General features: G+C 40.2%; 1 protein-coding gene across 4 annotated transcripts in view; it reads right to left on the bottom strand.

Moving 5' to 3' along the window:
• The window catches only part of DCBLD1 (discoidin, CUB and LCCL domain containing 1), an 89,462-nt gene that overhangs the window by 46,347 nt on the left and 24,794 nt on the right, over positions 1-18,321 (bottom strand). For all 4 annotated transcript variants that reach the window (XM_033234401.1, XM_033234400.1, XM_033234399.1 and 1 more), the window contains exons 3-4: positions 4,237-4,371; positions 2,608-2,659 (exon numbers count right to left, since the gene is read on the bottom strand). In XM_033234401.1, coding sequence (XP_033090292.1) covers positions 2,608-2,659; positions 4,237-4,371 — 187 coding nt within the window. The remainder of the gene's footprint in view (positions 1-2,607; positions 2,660-4,236; positions 4,372-18,321) is intronic.

Here is an 18,321-nt window from a genome sequence, read left to right as displayed (position 1 = left end):
ATTTTTCATAAAACTTTCCAGAAATATGTCATAGCATGTGGTGCAGCCAAAGGGTGTCAGTGCTAGGAGCAGAGAGGCCCAGTCTCCGGCACTACTTAGCTAGCAGTGGGACCCTGATACTGCATATAATCTCTCTTAGATTGTTTCTTCATCTCTAGTCCCTTCAAGTGTCAACATATCAACAAGATATGAAGACAGCCATAAACATCTATAAAAAACACACAAAAAGGAAGCCAAAGTATTATAAGAATGTTGTCAGCTTTGAAGATGCATGCCATGTGCCCTTACTTCTATATATATACCACTTTACATAATGTTTACTTGGTTTGTTTAAAAAGAGTGTACCAGCCCAAACAGATTCCAGAACAGAAGTTGTTTTTATTTCATTTCCTCTCAGTGTCCTCTTGCTGACTTGGCAAATTATATATGTAACAAGTAATTATCAAAACTATCCAAATAAACATTCCATAATTTTTTCCCATTGACCTTTTGGAGTCCCTGCATTGCAGCAGTACTCATGGAATTAAGAAATAAAAATAGTGAGAATTCCCATTACAGGGTAACAATTCCCTAGAGCCAATTCCCTTAGAATCAGCTGTATTTCAGAATTCAGAATTTCTTGGCTTCTAGAAAAGTAAAACAGTTCTAATGATGTATATGACATGATACACTGGTGGGGTCTGCAGACATTAATAAAAAACATTAAAATACCTGTGTCAAATGCCTTAATAGTCATATTAAATAACATATGTAAAGATTAAATGGTCTCATGTTAACCTAGTCCAATTTTGCTGTCAAACTAATTTAAGGTCACAGTAATCAACAATCACCACCAAATGAGCTACAAAAGGCTTTCAAAACTTTCTATACTTCATAATTACAGATGAGCGCTTGTGGACCTGTATTAGTCACCAGGCCTTTTATTTAATCTAAATACTACAAAATGGCTGGGCTAAAGCTGAGATGTCTGGCACCAAAATGCCACCTTGTAAGCTTGGATATATTCCCTTTAGGAGAATAGGAAATGACCATTTGCTACCCAGAGGCCCTATCACCAACTGGGACTGTAGAGGTATAGCTAGAAGAGATAATATTGGCATATGTGTATATTGGATGAACAGTAACTTTAAAAGCAACATTTAATTATTGCTCATTTTAATTATTCCCCCTATTAGACTTAATATTAGTTAACACTAGAGTTGTTTCTGCACATAAAATAATCTCATTCATTAGAATGTCCAAATGTCTGAGATAGGACCATGGGCTCTTAAGCCTGACTCCCTGGCTACACTTAGGAGGTATGTAGCCCTCAGCAAGTCTTAATTGGTTTGTACCTTGTTTTTTAGGATGTAACAGAACCTTCCTTGCAGACATGTTGAAATGTTCACAAGAGCGACTTACTCTGTGCTAAGTGCAGAGAGCTATACCGGGCACTAGGAAAGCACTCCAGAGAGTCATAGGTGGGTGCCATGCTTCACACCTGTAATTCCAGCACTTTGGGAAGCTGAGTCCAGAAGTTAGAGATCAGCTTGGACAATACAGAAAGACACCCATTTCTTTAAAAATTTAAAAATCAGCCAGCTATGATGGTGCATACCTGTTGTCCCAGCCACTTGGGAGGCTGAGGCAGAAGCATACTTTGAGCCCTGGAGTTTGAGGCTATAGGGAGCTATAATTGTACCACTGCACTCCAGCCTGGGCAAGAGAGCAAGACCGTGTCTCAGAAAAAAAAAAAAAAAGTCACAGTTTTTGTTAGTGTTGTTGACAATGATCTCTAGACAGTGGTTCTCCACTGGGGGCAATTCTGCCCACCACGAGACATTCGGCAATGTCTGGAGACATTCTTGGTTATCACAACTGACATCTAGGACATAGAGGCCAGGGACGCTGCTAAATATCTAACAATGCGCAGGACAGCCCTGCAATATAAAGAATTATCTGACCTAAAATATCAACAGTGCCAAGGCTAAGAAATTCTGCTTTAGACTGTTTTACTTGATAGATAAGGAAATGTGCATCAAAGTGGCTAAGTAGTTTTTCAGGTTAAAGCTGGGTTGAAAATTTTCATCTTCTTATTTGCAGTAGGTTTTTCTCTAGTGGTAAAGACAAAATGCACCTCCTCCCAAATGAAAGAATTGTAAAAGTCACTCTCAAATACCAGCCAGGAAAAAAAAATACAGTCTAGACTCGGTAATGATTCACCAGCCCTATAGTGGAACTCAGGGGTCAGCAAACTATGGCCTGTGGACCAAATCCACCCTACTGATGTTTTTGTAAATACAGTTTTACTGAAACACAGCATGTCTGTTAGTGAATACATTGTCTATGGCTGCTTTTTTTTGCTACAACAGCAACAGAGATTATATGAATAAATGCAACAGAGATTGTATGGCCTGGAAAACCTGAAATATTTATTATCTACCCCTTGACAGAAAATGTTTGCTGACTTCCTGCTATATAAGAAACTATTTCAAATATTCTTCATTAGTTACAACATGAATGGTTAAAAAGAGCTTTAAGCACAAACGTATCTGGTTTAACATGAAGGAAAACAAAATGTTCAGCAATACACAACTACTGCAACACAGTTAGGATACCTATATTTACCTGTATTCTGTCTTCAAATAATGGCTAGCTCGTTCCAAACACGTTATTAAATCTGTCATAAAGATAATTGCAATTAATAGAATGAATAAAAACTAGGACACTCATGCTGCAAAGCTTTCTTTTAAAATAAAAGAGAGTTTTGAAAAAGCATTTATTCACTACATAGTTATCAGAATTTTCCTTTTAAAAATAAATACTGAGAATCACCATCTCCAGTATTTAATGAGTTCCTTTCATTTCTTTTTTCTGCCACCAACGACAGTTTTTCAACACAATCATCTAGTAAATGATAGCAGAATCTATAGTCAACAGAAGAAAAAAACAACAACACTCTTTAGTTGCTACCCACTATATGCCTACGAAGACCATATGTATAATGTCCCCTGACAGGAAGAAAACAATTTCAAAAGCCCAACATAGTTCATAGAGAAGGTTCCCACAAACATTTTAATTCAATAATTTAGCCAGTGGCATCTGGTGACACAGAAGCAGACCTTTACCAAGAAAACCTATAGCATATAAGCTTTCATCAACCAGGACCAAGCATTGTAAAAAAGAAGATGCTCTCTGGAGTAATTTACAGAACGAAATAAATATTCTGCAATAGAGGCTAAGATACAGTGGATCTCGATGCATTTAGATCAACATAGTATGGTTTCCAAAATATTTCACACTTACTGTAATAGTTCTTTGGAAGCATTATATGGTGAACACTGGCCATGCAGGCCATCTGCTGTGATTAGTCAGAGCTGATCGGCTAAGAGGAAAATGAATGGCACACCTCATTCCCAGAGTCTTTCTGCCAGAGAGGACTGAGAGCAGAAACCTCTATGACCATAGGCAGACATGGTATGGGCTGCACAGTAATTACTCTGAAGCACAAGAGCCCAGGACGGGAGCCCATGCTTCTCTCTCTCATCAGTGTTCGTGTTTCCCTTCCCTTCTCTCCCATACAAGTTTCAGCTTTACAGTTATTACACTGTGTGACACTGACTTCCTCACCCTGCACACACTGTGCATGTCTCCCGTGCTGGTGTACTGGTGTGTGTTGGGGAGGGGCTCACTGGTGAAAAGGCTTGCCCTGAGCTAGGAAGGAGGTTGGGGGAGGACTCCAGAGAATAGTGAGGACAGAAGGATCAGAAGGGGAACACAAAGGTGTGCTATCTAAGGTTTTTAGGAAAAATGAGATGAAACCTATCTCATATAAGTCAACTGATCAATCAAACATGCTAATAAGCTTGTCCAGCCCATGCCCCTTGGATCACATGCAGCCCAGGATGGCCTTGGATGCAGCCCAACACAAATTCCTAGTTTCTTAAAACATAATTATAAAATTTTGTGCAATTTTTTTTTTAGCTCATCAGCTATTGTTAGTGTATTTTATGTGTGGTCCCAAGACAATTCTTCTTCTTCTCATGTGGCCCAGGGAAGCCAAAAGATTGGACACCCCTGTGCTACAACATGATTCAGTTCAGACCTAACCATTTACAAAGATACAATGTTCCTCTTCTCCCTCATATCTTAATTCTGCATCGGAGACCACAATTATGTCCAGGGATGGTGATAAGTAGCAAGAGGAATTCTTACACAGATAAGGTTTAGACATGTGTGTTGATTCTTCTGTTATACCTGGATGGTCGCTGCTCGCGTAGGTCAGCAAAAAACCCCGGCCAGAAATGTGGGATCCACTCTCAAAGCGGACAGTAACTTCACTTGTGTTCAACAGGAGTTCTCTGGGAACAGTCATACTTCCACAGTACGGACCTAAAAACAAAGCACACTTGTGGCACATTTCAAAATTTATACCAGCACAAATGATTAGTATATGGCATTTTTTTTCCTTTAAAGGCCAAAAATACTAGACAATACATATGTATGATTATAATCTTTACCAACTGAAATGTAGCTTGATGCTCGGACTCATAATTTCTGACTGATTGTAAACTAAGAGGAAAGTGGCTTACTCTAGACAAGCAATAGGCTGGAACTAGTTAACCGTGAGCAACCCAAGAGAGAGGTTTTGGTTTTTGTAAAAAGACAAACGTTAAACACATTAGGTAGTAAAGAAAATTGTATTAAAAAATGTTATTTTAGGGCCTCCTAAATTTGTTCAAATAAACTAAAAAAAATCATTTTTTTCAGGGAAGTTTTGAAGTTAAAAGACTTGGCAAAGCATGGTAAGAATTTTATTCACATGCAGCATACACATTGATATTTCCTTTACAGTAACTTCTGGTTAACCCCCCCCCATTCATTTTGATTTATAAAACGTATACAAAAGCAGAATAACTTCTAACATGTTTTGAAATATTATAGTACAAATTATACAATTAAGGGTATAACGTTGTTTCTAAAATAAGTTGCTTGAAAAGCAATAGGGAACTCAATGAACTTTCAAAGGACAAAATTACATTTGGAGCTTAAAATAACAAAAACTCTTCCTAAGACTATGCAAACTAAAGTTCAGCTTTTAAATTGTCATTTTGAAAGTAACATATGCAGGACAATCTCTACGAAACAGGGATTAGCAAGCAAACTTTGAAAAGAGGTATTATTTATTAACTTCTCTCAAAACAGTATGGAAATAGCGGCAACAACAATCATGATCAAGGAAGAAGAATAAAAGAAAAAGACTAGGCCGGGCGCGGTGGCTCAAGCCTGTAATCCCAGCACTTTGGGAGGCCGAGGCGGGCGGATCACGAGGTCAGGAGATCGAGACCATCCTGGCTAACATGGTGAAACCCCGTCTCTACTAAAAAATACAAAAAACTAGCCGGGCGAGGTGGCGGGCGCCTGTAGTCCCAGCTACTCGGAGGCTGAGGCAGGAGAATGGCGTGAACCCGGGAGGCGGAGCTTGCAGTGAGCTGAGATCCGGCCACTGCACTCCAGCCTGGGCGACAGAGCGAGACTCCGTCTCAAAAAAAAAAAAAAAAAAAGACTGCTCCAAGTCAATATGAATAAAACTGGGTTATATTGACCAGAACCAATAGGGACAAAACTCCTTGATATGGTTTTGCTGTGTCCCCACCCAAATCTCATCTTGAATTCCCATGTGTTGTGGGAGGGACCTGGTGAGAGGTAATTGAATCATGGGGGAAGGTGCTTCACGTGCTGCTCTCATAAATAAGTCTCATGAGATCTGATAGTTTTTAAAAAAGGAGGTCCCCTGCACAAGCTCATTTCTCTTGTCTGCCACCATGTGAGGCATGCCTTTTGCCTTCCACCATGATTTGAGGCTTCCCTAGCTATGTGGAACTGTAAGTCCAATTAAACCTTTCTTTTGTAAATTGCCCAGTCTCAAGTATGTCTTCATCAACAGCACGAAAACGGACTAATACAGTAAGTTGGTGCCAGTAGAGTGGGGTGCTGCTGAAAAGATACCCGAAGATGTGGAAGTGACTTTGGAACTGGGTAACAGGCAGAGGTTGGAACAGTTGGAGGGCTAAGAAGACGGGAAAATTTGGAACTTCCTAGAGATCTGTTGAATGGCTTTGTCCAAAATGCTGACAGCGATATGGACAATAATGTCCAGGCTGAGGTGGTGTCAGATGGAAATGAAGAACTTGTTGGGAACTGGAGCAAAGGTGACTCTTGTTGTTTTAGCAAAGAGACTGGTGGCATTTTGACCCCACCCTAGAGATTTGTGTAACTTTGAACTTGAGAGAGATGATTTAGGGTATCATGTGGAAAACATTTCTAAATAGGAAAGCATTCATGAGGTAACTTGGGTGCTGTTAAAGGCATTCAGTTTTATAAGGGAAGCAGAGCATAAAAGTTCAGAAAATTTGCAGCCTGACAGGGCAATAGAAAAGAAAATCCCATTTTCTGAGGAGCAATTCAAGCCAGCTGCAGAAATTTACATAAGTAATGAAGAACCCGAATGTTAATCCCCAAGACAATGGGGAAAACGTCTCCAGGGCATGTCAGAGGTCTTCAAGGCAACCTCTCCCATCACAGACCCAGAGACCTAGGAGGAAAAAGTGGTTCCCTGGGCCAGGCCTAGGGTCCCTGTGCTGTGTGCAGCCTAGAACTTGGTGTCTTGTGTCTCAGCTGTTCCAGCTATGGCTGGAAGGGGACAACACAGAACTCGGGCCATGACTTCAGAAGGTGCAAGCCCCAAGCTTTGGCAGCTTCCATGTGGTGTTGAGCCTGTGGGTGCATGGAAATCAAGAATTGGGGTTTGGGAACCTCCACCTAGATTTCAGAAGACATATGGAAATGCCTGGATGCCCAGGCAGATGTTTGCTGCAGGGGCCCTCATAGAGAACCTCTGCTTGGGTAGCGCAGAAGGGAAATGTGGGGTCAGAGCCCCCACACAGAGTACCTACTGGGGCACCAACCAGTGGAGCTGTGAGAAGGGGGCCACCAGACCCCAGAACGGTAGATCCATTGCACTTGAAAAAGCTGCAGACACTCAACACCAGCCCGTGAAAGCAGTGGGGAGGGAGGCTGCACCCTGCAAAGCCACAAGGGCAGAGCTGCCCAAGCATGGGAACTCACCTCTTGCCTCAGCGTGACCTGCATGTGAGACATGAGTCAAAGGATATCATTTTGGAGCTTTAAGATTTGACTGTCCCACTGGATTTCAGACTTGCATGGGGCCTGCAGCCCCTTTGTTTTGGCTAATTTATCCCATTTGGAATGGCTGTATTTACCTAATGCCAGTACCCCCAATGTACCTAGGAAGTAACTAACTTGCTTTTGATTTTACAAGCTCATAGGCAGAAGGGACTTGCCTTGTCTCAGATGAGATTTGGACTGCGGACTTTTGAGTTAATGCTGAAATGAGTTAAGACTTTGGGGGACTGTTGGGAAGGCATAATTGGTTCTGAAATATGAGGACATGAGACTTGGGAGGGGCCAGGGTCAAAATGATATGGTTTGGGTGTCCCCACCCAAATCTCAGCTTGAATTCCCACGTGTTGTGGGAGGGACCCGGTGGGAGGTAACTGAATCATGGAGGAAGGTCTTTTCCATGCTGTTCTCACGATAGTGAGTAAGTCTCACGAGAGCTGATGGTTTTTAAAAAAGGAGTTCCTCTGCACAAGCTCTTTTCTCTTGTCTGCCACTAGGTGAGATGTGCCTTTTGCCTTCCACCATGATTTGAGGCTTCCCCAGCCACGTGGAACTGTAAGTTCAATTAAATCTTTCTTTTGTAAATTGCCCAGTCTCAAGTATGTCTTTATCAGCAGCATGAAAACGGACTAATACACTTGCTGAAGAGTCAGAAGATCATTACACAACCAAGCATTGCCCTCCCGGTATAAAGGATCCAATTTCTCTCTAAGTTTCACATTCTGAAGATGTGATAGAGTAAGAAAGAAATGCTTTATGCTTGACCTCACATGCCAAATTTCTAGCATTTCCTATTACTAAATTATAGTGAAATCTAAATAAAAACATTCACTTCCCTCTAGAAGCACTCATCATATGTAATTACTTACATGAGTTAATACTTTCAAATTACTTAGAATAGTACCTAGCATATACTAAGAGTTATATAAGTGCTTGTTAAATAAATGAATATATTTAAAAATAAGGAATACCTATTTTCTCTTTAGACTATGTTCCATAGTGCAAGGAACTTTTATATCCATCCCTTTATCTCCAACAGACTGTATAGTACCTGGCAGGTGACAGCCTCCCAAAAACTGTTTGAATTGAGTAGAAATGCTCTTTTTACAACAGTTTCTAAAAGCCAAATTCAACTAAGAGATTCGTAAAACATTTTTAATCTTGTCACTTTGAAATAGCATGCAGAAGTCAGGAAGAGAAGTGTCTGCAGATAAGCAATGCAGACTAAATAAGTAGAATGATAAGCATTTTTGCAAAGTTAAGGTGAGTCAGATAGCTATACTTGACTTTTCCAACTTATTCTGTTTGTTTTAGATATGTTTGAAATTCCTCTGTTCTTTGCACAGATAAGAGGGGTGAAGATACTTGCTTTGTAGACCTAAGGATGAATATTATGAAGTAACTGTAACTTGTTGCTTTTAATAAGTTAGAATATTTTAAAATTACATTTTTTATATCAACCCACTAATACACCCCTCCCCAAATGGTGGTGATGATAGTAATCTCTCCTTACATTTCTATAGCATTCCAATGAGTTCTAATGAAAACTGTAGGTGGCCAGGTACGGTGGCTCATACCTGTAATCCCAGCACACTGGGAGGCTGAGGTGGGCGGAGTCAAGAGGTCAGGAGTTCAAGACCAGCCTGCAGCCTGGTCAACATGGTGAAACCTCATCTTTACTAAAAACACACAAAAAAATTGGCCGAGCATGGTGGTGGGTGCCTGTAATCCCAGTTACTCCAGAGGCTGAGGCAGGAGAATTGCTTGAACCTGGGGGGTGGAGGCTGCAGTGCGCCACAATCCCACCACTGCATTCTAGTTTGGGTGACAGAGCAAGACTGCATCTCAAAAAAAAAAAAAAAAAAACCCCCCACAAAACACAAACTGTAAGGTAAGCAAGTCTAAATTATCAGCGAGAACTTGTTTAGATTTTTTTTTTTTTTTAAGATTTCATGAAACAGTTGAAAGGAAAAGTTGCGAAAAGTATACATATTTTACACAAATAAGAGTGTATACCATCTTACTAAGTTGTGCAATATATATGATTTCCTAGACCAAAAACATATAAATATAGTGAAACTCTAATTTGGTTTCATCCAGTTATGATAAGCATGTAAATATTTCTGGAAGCAGATCAAAGAAGGAAAACGTAAACACATACCCCTTTAATTACCCTTACCACACAGACATCAGTCCCTTTCATATTTTTATTACTGTGCTGCAAAATTGTAAGTACATTCTAGAGGGGGTAGGAGATACCCTCTCTGTATAAATATCATCATTGAGAGGATATTTTTCTTTTTTCTTTTTTTTTTTTTGAGACAGGGTCTTTCTCCTTTCTCTGTCACCCAGGTTGGAGTGCAGTGGTGTGATCACAGCTCCTCCTGGGCTCAAACAATCCTTCCACCTCAGCCTTCCAAGAAGCTGGATTACAGGTGTGTGCCACCATGTCCAGCTAATTTTTTGATTTTTTCTAGAGATGAGGTCTCACTATGTTGCCCAGGCTGGTCTCAAGTTGCTGGCCTTAAGCAATCCTCCCGTCTCAGCCTCCTCAAAGTGCTGGGATTATAGACATGGGACACAGTGCCTGGCCTGAAGAGTTATTTTGATCATTTCATCATGATTACAAACATCAGAATAGTGAGTTTTAATTCAGGGTGGGGGACAGGAGTTGAATACTGGCTGTAGTATTGCCTATGGCAAAACATCCAAATTATTGCCTGCCTCAAGGTCTGACAGATGAAAATTCCTTTTCATAGACTAGAAGTTAACAATTACATTCCTAGAGTTAAAAGGCAAGAGAGAAAAATGGAAAAATGATAGCAGTGAGGGGAAAAATAATTAATGGGAAACCATGGAAAGATCCTGGGAGTCTGTCCTAAGCTATGTCCTCAGTGTTCCGCCAGACTCCTTAAAGATTCTCTCTCGTCTTCTGAAAAGAAAATCTTTCTCCATTCACCCCTGCCCACGTGATATACTTCACTGTTGGTCCTCTCCAAAGGTCTCCTGACTTTTAAAAAGGATCTACACCTATATTTAAATATTTACAAAGACGGTTTCATTGGAAATCCACACGAGAGCTCGGTGACTTCTAACTTTGATTGTGGTTATATTCTTGGGCTCAGGCAGTGTTTAGATTGGCAAACGTACTTCAGTCCAGTCAGACTGAAATCCAACCCCTCCCTAAAAATAGGACACACAATTTGGCATGGATGTTTGCTTCAGAACCAGCAGTGCTATGTGTTTTATAGCACTTGCCATCTAACTTCCTACATTCTCTCACTTCTATCTATCTGTCTGCAAGGCAGGTTCCATCTTACTTTGCAGTCACAAATTCCCATCACACTGGGGCACAGCAGTTAATCAAGTAGGCAGAAAAATCAGGAAAAAAGAAAAACTTTTATCTTTTGTGGAATGTAACTGGCGGCCCTATATTGTGGGAAGAACTATCAGAGATACCAAATGGAACAGCCCTGTGGCATCTGGCACCAGACACGAGACTTCAGCAGACAATGGGCTGATTCCTTGGACAAAGGGAATAAAGGGCCAGGAACTACAGGAATTGCCTTCTTTGAGCACAGTAGGCCAGTTCCTCTCAGCACATTCCCTGTTTGGGGCTACTATTTCATTAGCAGCTGCAAGGGAAACCCTTTATCTTTCCATGTGTGAATAAAAGAAAACTGTCCTATAAGGAAGAATAAACTGTCTGCTACAAGCCAAGTCTGAAATCCTCTTGATTCTCTGGCAATCTGACAGTCTGTACAGCAATGTATAGTACTTCCCTATTCTCCTGGACTGTGTGCCCAAGACTCTGGACATTACAAGGCAATGATGGTTTGGTTAAAAACTGTTTGTTCCAAGTCACTTCAGATGAGTATAAGGTTTTTATCTTAAAACTGATAAAACTAAATTATTGTTTTATCTATAGAAGAGACATGTTTAAAAAACAGTATGTATGCCATTAGAGAAATAAAGAAACCTCTTTCTCTTAGTAGTATTACTTCTGATTTTTTTTTAACTACCATACTGTCAGTGGTAAAAACCACTGAGAGATCAAATAAAAACCTAACTCCTGAAAGATCTGTCATAAATCAACAACAACAACAACACAAAACCTCCAGCAAACCCTCGTAAACCTTCTGGAGCATCATCTGAAGCACACAATTCTTTCTTATGACAGATAAGAACATGCTTGATTGACCTAAGTGACCCTCCCTGGGAGTACATGTGGGTGGAGCCAGCCACATGGAATATTTGGCTGCCAGGAAAGTGGTATTCCTCGTGGCCCAGATCTGTGCTCAGAGGCGTGCTGATAAAACAATCTCTAGAAATGCTGAAGCTGCAAACACCACTAGATTTGTGTCCATTTTCGATGTGTTTCTCTGATGCCGTCAAATCGCGGATTTGTCCTTGGTTGCTAATTGCAGTAGGGTCATTGTACAAAATTACAGAATTGTCAAGGCCATTTTCTTTGAAAAGGAGAGAAATTAGCATAAAAAAGGGATATTCCTGGACTGTGCCATTAAAACCATAGTCACGTAACAGTAAGTGGTATCCCTGGAGAATTTTGGTCTCTCATTCCCGCACAAAAATCAGTGACAGATGATAAATGAACCAGGCGGCTTCTTAGACAAAGGTGCAGCTTTCCTTGGGGCTACAGGACCCAGGTCAAGAAGTGTGTCAACGCAGGGAGTTCACTACCCACTTAAGCCATTACTTCTTTCCCAATGAAAGATGGCAATTACTGAAACTGAATCACAGTGAGTCTCCAGGGAAGTATTTATGGGGAAAGAGGAGGAGGAACCCAATAGCTTTTTCTCCTTGAGGCTTATGGTTGTGTTAAAAAAAATACCTAGAGTAAAGCATTCTGGTTGATATAACATTTTATACGTTCAAGATTCTTTCTGAATTCTATCTTGGCATAAAAGGCAAAACAAAACAAAGAAAAAGCAGTCCCTCTCAATAATTTCCACCAAAGTAGCCTCAACCATAGAGGAGTACGCACTTCTAGGGTGTTTGCAGCCCAAAACAAGTCTCTGTGAGCTGGAAATTTCTTTGAAGTCTATTTGCTGTATCTTTAAAAGCCATAAACATTTTTCATTCTACTTCATAATATGTCTGAGAGACATATAGACCATTTGTAAAACTGAGACTGTCAATCTTGGGCTTTTCCCTCCTTGGGATTTAAAAAACTTCAACAAAGATGTAATGAGTCGATCTTACTGCAATATGTCAGATAGGTATCATTCTAAAAAATGACATGCAGAAACCTGTTGTGATTAGGAGTCTGAACACTTAGTATTATTTCCAACTATTCCTATTTCTCTCATTCCTAGCGTACCACAAACATTAACAGCTGACTTCACATCATTGTACTTGTAAGTCACTGACAAAGCTTAAAAAAATAGTGATTGGAAGTGGAGGTACAGAAAATGTAGGAGAACAATTTTTGAACTTCCTGGTATAAATCATTATGCAGAACACAACCAATTTAACTGACTACAATTAGGATCCTATAGTAAAGAGTTTCTTTCTGTCACTGCCACCATGCCTCCTCTTAGAATTTTGACTAAGAAACATTTTTTGAACTTTAAACTTATACTGGAACTCTATGTAAGTGATTTCTCAGACTCCCACTTTATTCTCTGGATACTCCTGTGGGGAGGCCTGGAGAAGTTTCCATTTGAGCAGGGCCTCAAACGCCCAGACTTGAATCCCAGGTCCCAAATTCCACCAATCCGCTAAGTGATCTTATAAGCATGTTAGTTGGCTTTTTTTGAGCTTCAGTTTCCTTATGTGTAAAGGCTGGTAATAGGACCTGTCTCACAGGGCTGTTATAAGGGTTAAATGAGTTAGTAACGCTGAGGTACTAAGCCCAGTGCATTGCACATAGTTGAATGCTCACTCATAGGCACCTTCCATATCATTACCTGGTCTTTTCCACATAATAAGCATAGTTTTAAAATTTTATGTAAACCAAAGCTTTCTTTAAATGCAGAGGGAATGTTTATAGAGGAATCTTAGTGTAAATTTCCCTACAATGTGAATACTGACACTCCAATTTATCTTTTGTAAAAACCCAGATTTTTTAATATGTTTGCCAAAATCAAGCTACTTATAATCTCAGTCCTTGAACACTGACTGAGCATCTGCAATTGTAAGACTATGCTAAATAACAGGTGAATAAAACAGGATGAATAAAATGTAATTCCTGGCTCAGGGCACCCTATATCTGACAGAGAAGCTAAAATAATTATCCCAACCAGAAACTGATGCTCTACTGAAACTTTAGAAAGAGAACATGAGCACAGAAAAGGGACAAACTGATGAACATTAGAAAAGGTTCTAAGGCAGACAGCTCTGAATTTGAAACTTGAAGGGTTTACTTTTACATGTGTGTGTGGGTGTGTGTGTGGGGGTGTGTATTAGAAGGGACAGAAAAAGCAGGAAAAGAAGAAAAAGAGGGGGACATGGAAGGCATAACATCGACGACTGTAAAAATGTACTAGGCCATGAAACTGTATGATGCATTTGGGAAACGGCATGGAGATGAAGGACTCAGAAATGAGGCTAGAAATGAGAGTGAAGAAGAAAGCAAGACGATGCGTCAACACTAAGCTAGCAAGTTTCTATAGACGGTGGGGCACAATTAACAATTTTTGAGATAAGGAAAGAAATTATTGCAACTGTATTTAATTACACAACATTAAATGGCCTGGAAGGAATTGAGACTGGTGGAAGCAGAGAGGAGAAAAATCAAGAGGTTCTTCAATGAGAAAAAGATGCAAAGATGTAGACTGGCAGTGGCAGTGAAGTAAACAAAATAGCCAAACTGAATATACTGTTGCTTGGAGAATATGTGTTCTCTGTTCATCTCATGAGGCTGTAGAAAATCTGTTTATGGAGCTAGTTCTGGCTCAGTGAACCCTTGCCACCAGCTTGGCATGATTTGGGCAAACTCTTGGATTACCAGGAATCCACCAGGAGGAGTAGGGTAGGGTGTGCTGCTGGAGCTTAGCCTCTGTTTTGTGAACAGAGAGTGCTCAGGGTATTATGAGGGGAACAAGGGGCATCTTAGACAAACAATAAACAGTATGCAAGACAACTCAGGAGGAGGAAGAAGAAGAGGGGACTGGGAAGAGGGAAAGGAAGAGTAAAGTAGAGGGGCAGAGGATGGGGGGGAGGAGGAGGAATAATAATGGCTAACGTTTACTAAGTGCTTACTATGTACCAGGTATCATTCTTTAAAGTCATATATAAGTGTGCCAGTCAACTATATGTGGTAGATACTATTATTTTGCCCATTTTGTTTTATTTTGAGACAGTGTCTCCGTCTGTCACTCAGGTTGGAGTGTAGTGGCACGATCATGGCTCACTGTAGCCTGGATCGCCTGAATTCAAGTGATCCTCTTGCCTCAACCTCCCAAGTAGCTGGGACTATGGGCATGCACCACCACGCCTAGCTAATCTTTGTATTTTTCGTAGAGACGGGGGATTGCCACGTTGTCCAGCCTAGCCTCAAACTCCTAAGCTCAAGTGATTCGTCCGTCTCAGCCTCTCAAAGTGCTGAGATTACAGGTATGAGACGTCGCACCTGGCCTGCCCATTTTAAATATGAGGGAATAGAGACACAGAAAGGTTAGATAATTTGCTCAAGGTCAAGCAATTTAGAAATAAGCAGTAAAGGCCAGGCGTGGTGGCTCACACCTGTGAGTAGGCAGGAATTTGAGGCAAGGGAGTTTAATTACAGAGTTTGTGCTCTTAAACACAAGTGTAATATCGAGGCAGCAACACAAATTTCAATCCGTTTTCAAGGCCAGCCTGGTTTTATTGATCCACACTGATCCAGGTGGGAAAGTCTAGAGTCTCCATCAGAACAAGCTCCTTTGAGACCCTGAGATGCCTATGAAGACTGGCCAGTGTCTGGTTCCTGCCAAGACTGCTCCAACAGCTCTTCAGGCAGTCCCCGAACCACCCTGAACTCCATCCAGTGTGGAGGTCACCCTTCAGGGGACAACTCAAGACTCAACCTTCTTGAAAGATCAGGAAAACAGAAATGCCCTCCTCTGAGGCCCCTACAGGCAGTGGGGGCAAAAACAAACCTCTGAGTGAATATTCCAGTCTCTCTAAGTCCATTCTAGTCAGCAAGACTAGAAATGGAATTTACTCAGAGGGCAAGTCAAGGTTACATGGTCACTAAAGGGCTGTAAAATTAACAGTAGTATCTTCAGTATGAATGCAAAGCCTTCCCTCTTCAGTGTTCTAAATAAATACAACATTATATATTTAATATTTTAAATTTGTGCATATTAGTGTGACACAACGCCTGAATCAGCAGCCATTTTTCCTCAAAGTTTAAGATATTTCAGTGTTTTATATAACTAATCTCCTGTTATTTTACCACATATATGTAAAATGAGGGAGGGGGGAACTGAGAACAGGACCAAGGCAGTCATCTTAAATGTCTTATACAATATGTTTAAATTTAAAGAGATGTTCTTTAATAAACTACTTGTCTGAATCTTCAAATTCCAGGTTTCAAAGTGTGTTCAATCCTAGAACAGCCTGGGTAGGCACCTTAATCAACTTTCTATTATCTTATGTGCCCAGATTTCTCCAAAATTGTCTTCTACAAAAAGGCAACACCTTATATTTGAGTCTTTTCAAAGTTTCATATTACATGGGCCTCTTTGAAGAACAAAGAACTCCCCCAGGAAGACACTTCAGCTTGAAATAACCTAAAAATCAATGCAGTTTTGATTGAAAAAAGAGTCATTTAATCAAATAGTCAAGAGGGAAGCAAAGAAATTTAATGCAGATTTAGTTCTCATTCTTGAAGGGACACATGACCTCATAATTTCTAATGTTAGGAACTGTCATAAGCAAGCCTTTTAAAGATTTCTTTAAAAAGTAGTAGTATTATGTCTGCCCAGAATACATAATCTGAATTCAATCACGAGGAAACATCAAACCAACTGAATTGACAGACATTCTGTAAAATAACTGGTCAGTATTCTCAAAAGATAAAGGAAGACTGAGAAGTCAGGACAAATAACTGCTTTATGATCCTGAATTGGACCACAGACTGGAAAACGGATATTAGCATTTTTTCAAAGGGAGTCTCAGTTACTTTGGTCTGTTAAACAAAAACCTAGAATTCCCTTAGCTATAGTGAAAACGATGTCTACTAAGAAAAGTATGATACTTCTTAAAGATTTTTTTGTTTTGTTTTGGCCAGCATAATATTAATAGCACACATATCTTAGTGTCTTAATTCAGTCATAGGCATACAAGTACATTCTTCTAATGGATTCTTGAATCTGAAAGATCAGCCGTAATCATATGACAAACAGAAGAATAATAATCCCATTTTGTCTGTATTAAGAAACAGTGAGATCAAGTGCATATTTTGCCAGATTACTGTGAAAGTTGTTGTGGGTGTTTACACTTGTTTACAACGCATTTTTGCTAGCAAGAATGTGAATTATCAAAATACCCAAAGTATATAAACCAAATATTTAAAACAAAATTGACATGGTGGGGAACCATTAAACATTAACTGCATAATGATGAACACTATACAACTTTAGCATATTCACAATGGTTGGTGTAATCACAAGTATGTCCACTCTTGGCAGAGCTTGCAAACATTAATGCCAGGAAACATTATTCTTTTTCAAAACATCTACTCCATATTCAAATTCTGATAGTTTTAAGTTTTAAAATCCTTTGGCAGTGGGTTTTAACAATTAGTTGGTTAACAAAAAATATCGGGCAGGATAAACTAAAACGATTCTGCTGTTTCTGCCACACATATAATCATTAGAAGCCATCATATTTTGGAATTAAAGGTGGTATTCCATAACATGCATTCTCTCCCTGCTGAATTTCAGCAGACATTCCCCTCTCTCACTGGTTCAGGCAATATAGCTCTAGATCCTTGGGAGTCTGCAAGGGCACTAGGGCCCTGCTTCCGCAGCCATGCCAGATCCTGTGGCCACATCAGCTTGCAGAGTTGCCTCCCACCCTTCCACGCTTCCAGGAAGCTGGGCAACAGCTGCACAGGAATGTCCACTCTCTGAGCGCCAGCCTGAAAGACAAAGCACTTCTGTCTCCTCCTCCTTCTGCATTCCTGGAGGATGTTCAAACAGACCAGGGGTTTATTTAACTACGTTAAAATATAGGTCGGGTTAGTGTTTTTGGTTACCGGAAATCTTTAAGGTAGCCACAAAAGAGAGAAATTCTGAGCATCATTACATAGTTTATCTTAAGCACATCCTCAATCAAAAATACTACCTACTTCTTGTGTTTTAGACGAAATTGCCCCATAATGTAATAATGGGCTAGTCCACCCGGGAAGGATGATAGTGCAAGGTGGTTTTTTGGTGATGTGAAACCAGGAGACAACAGCAGTGGGAGTAGGTGTCTTGCAGCCACAGAGACACAGATATAAATCTCTCTTTCACCCCAACTGTACACTCTTGGGATCTTGGGCATGTTAACCTAATCACACTGTGCCTCAGTTTCCCTATCTGTGGAAGGCACTGACTATTTACCTTGGAAGGTGGATTAGGGGATTCTAGACAGTATATTTAAGAGCCAAGCAGGTGCCTGGCATACAATAGGCACTGCATATATTTATTTATATAATGAGTATACATTTTATTTCCAAAAGACAAACACTCAATTTATACAGAAAAAAATTCAAGGAGAAAAATTACTTAGCTTTATCGCTATGAATGAATTGCAATTCATTATTCATTTTCTAGTGACGCATCTAAGCTTGAAAGCTCAAGAATCTAGAAAAGAGGAGGCAGATCATGATCACCTTGCAAGCTAGCTTGAGATATGTAGTTAATTCCATTATTTTCTGTCTTTTTTCTCTTATAATGTAGAGATGGGGGTCTCACCATGTTGCCCAGGCTGGATTGCTTGAAATCCTGAGCTCAAGCGATCATTCCTCCTAGGCCTCCCAGTGTTAGGATTACAGGCATAAGCCACCGCCCCTGACCTTTTCTGCCTTTGTGTATATTTATGAATATACCTCACAGATGATGGAGGAAACTCCCTGGTGTGGGAAAGCCACATCCATTCTCCACATCCTGCTTTGGGAGGATTTGCTTCCCTGGGTTGCTCTCA

Source organism: Trachypithecus francoisi, unplaced genomic scaffold, assembly GCF_009764315.1.
Source record: "Trachypithecus francoisi isolate TF-2019V2 unplaced genomic scaffold, Tfra_2.0 Lachesis_group15, whole genome shotgun sequence".
In the NCBI taxonomy this organism is placed as follows: domain Eukaryota; kingdom Metazoa; phylum Chordata; class Mammalia; order Primates; family Cercopithecidae; genus Trachypithecus; species Trachypithecus francoisi.
Note: the sequence above shows the minus strand (reverse complement) of the source record. Positions and strands in the feature narration are given on the sequence as shown.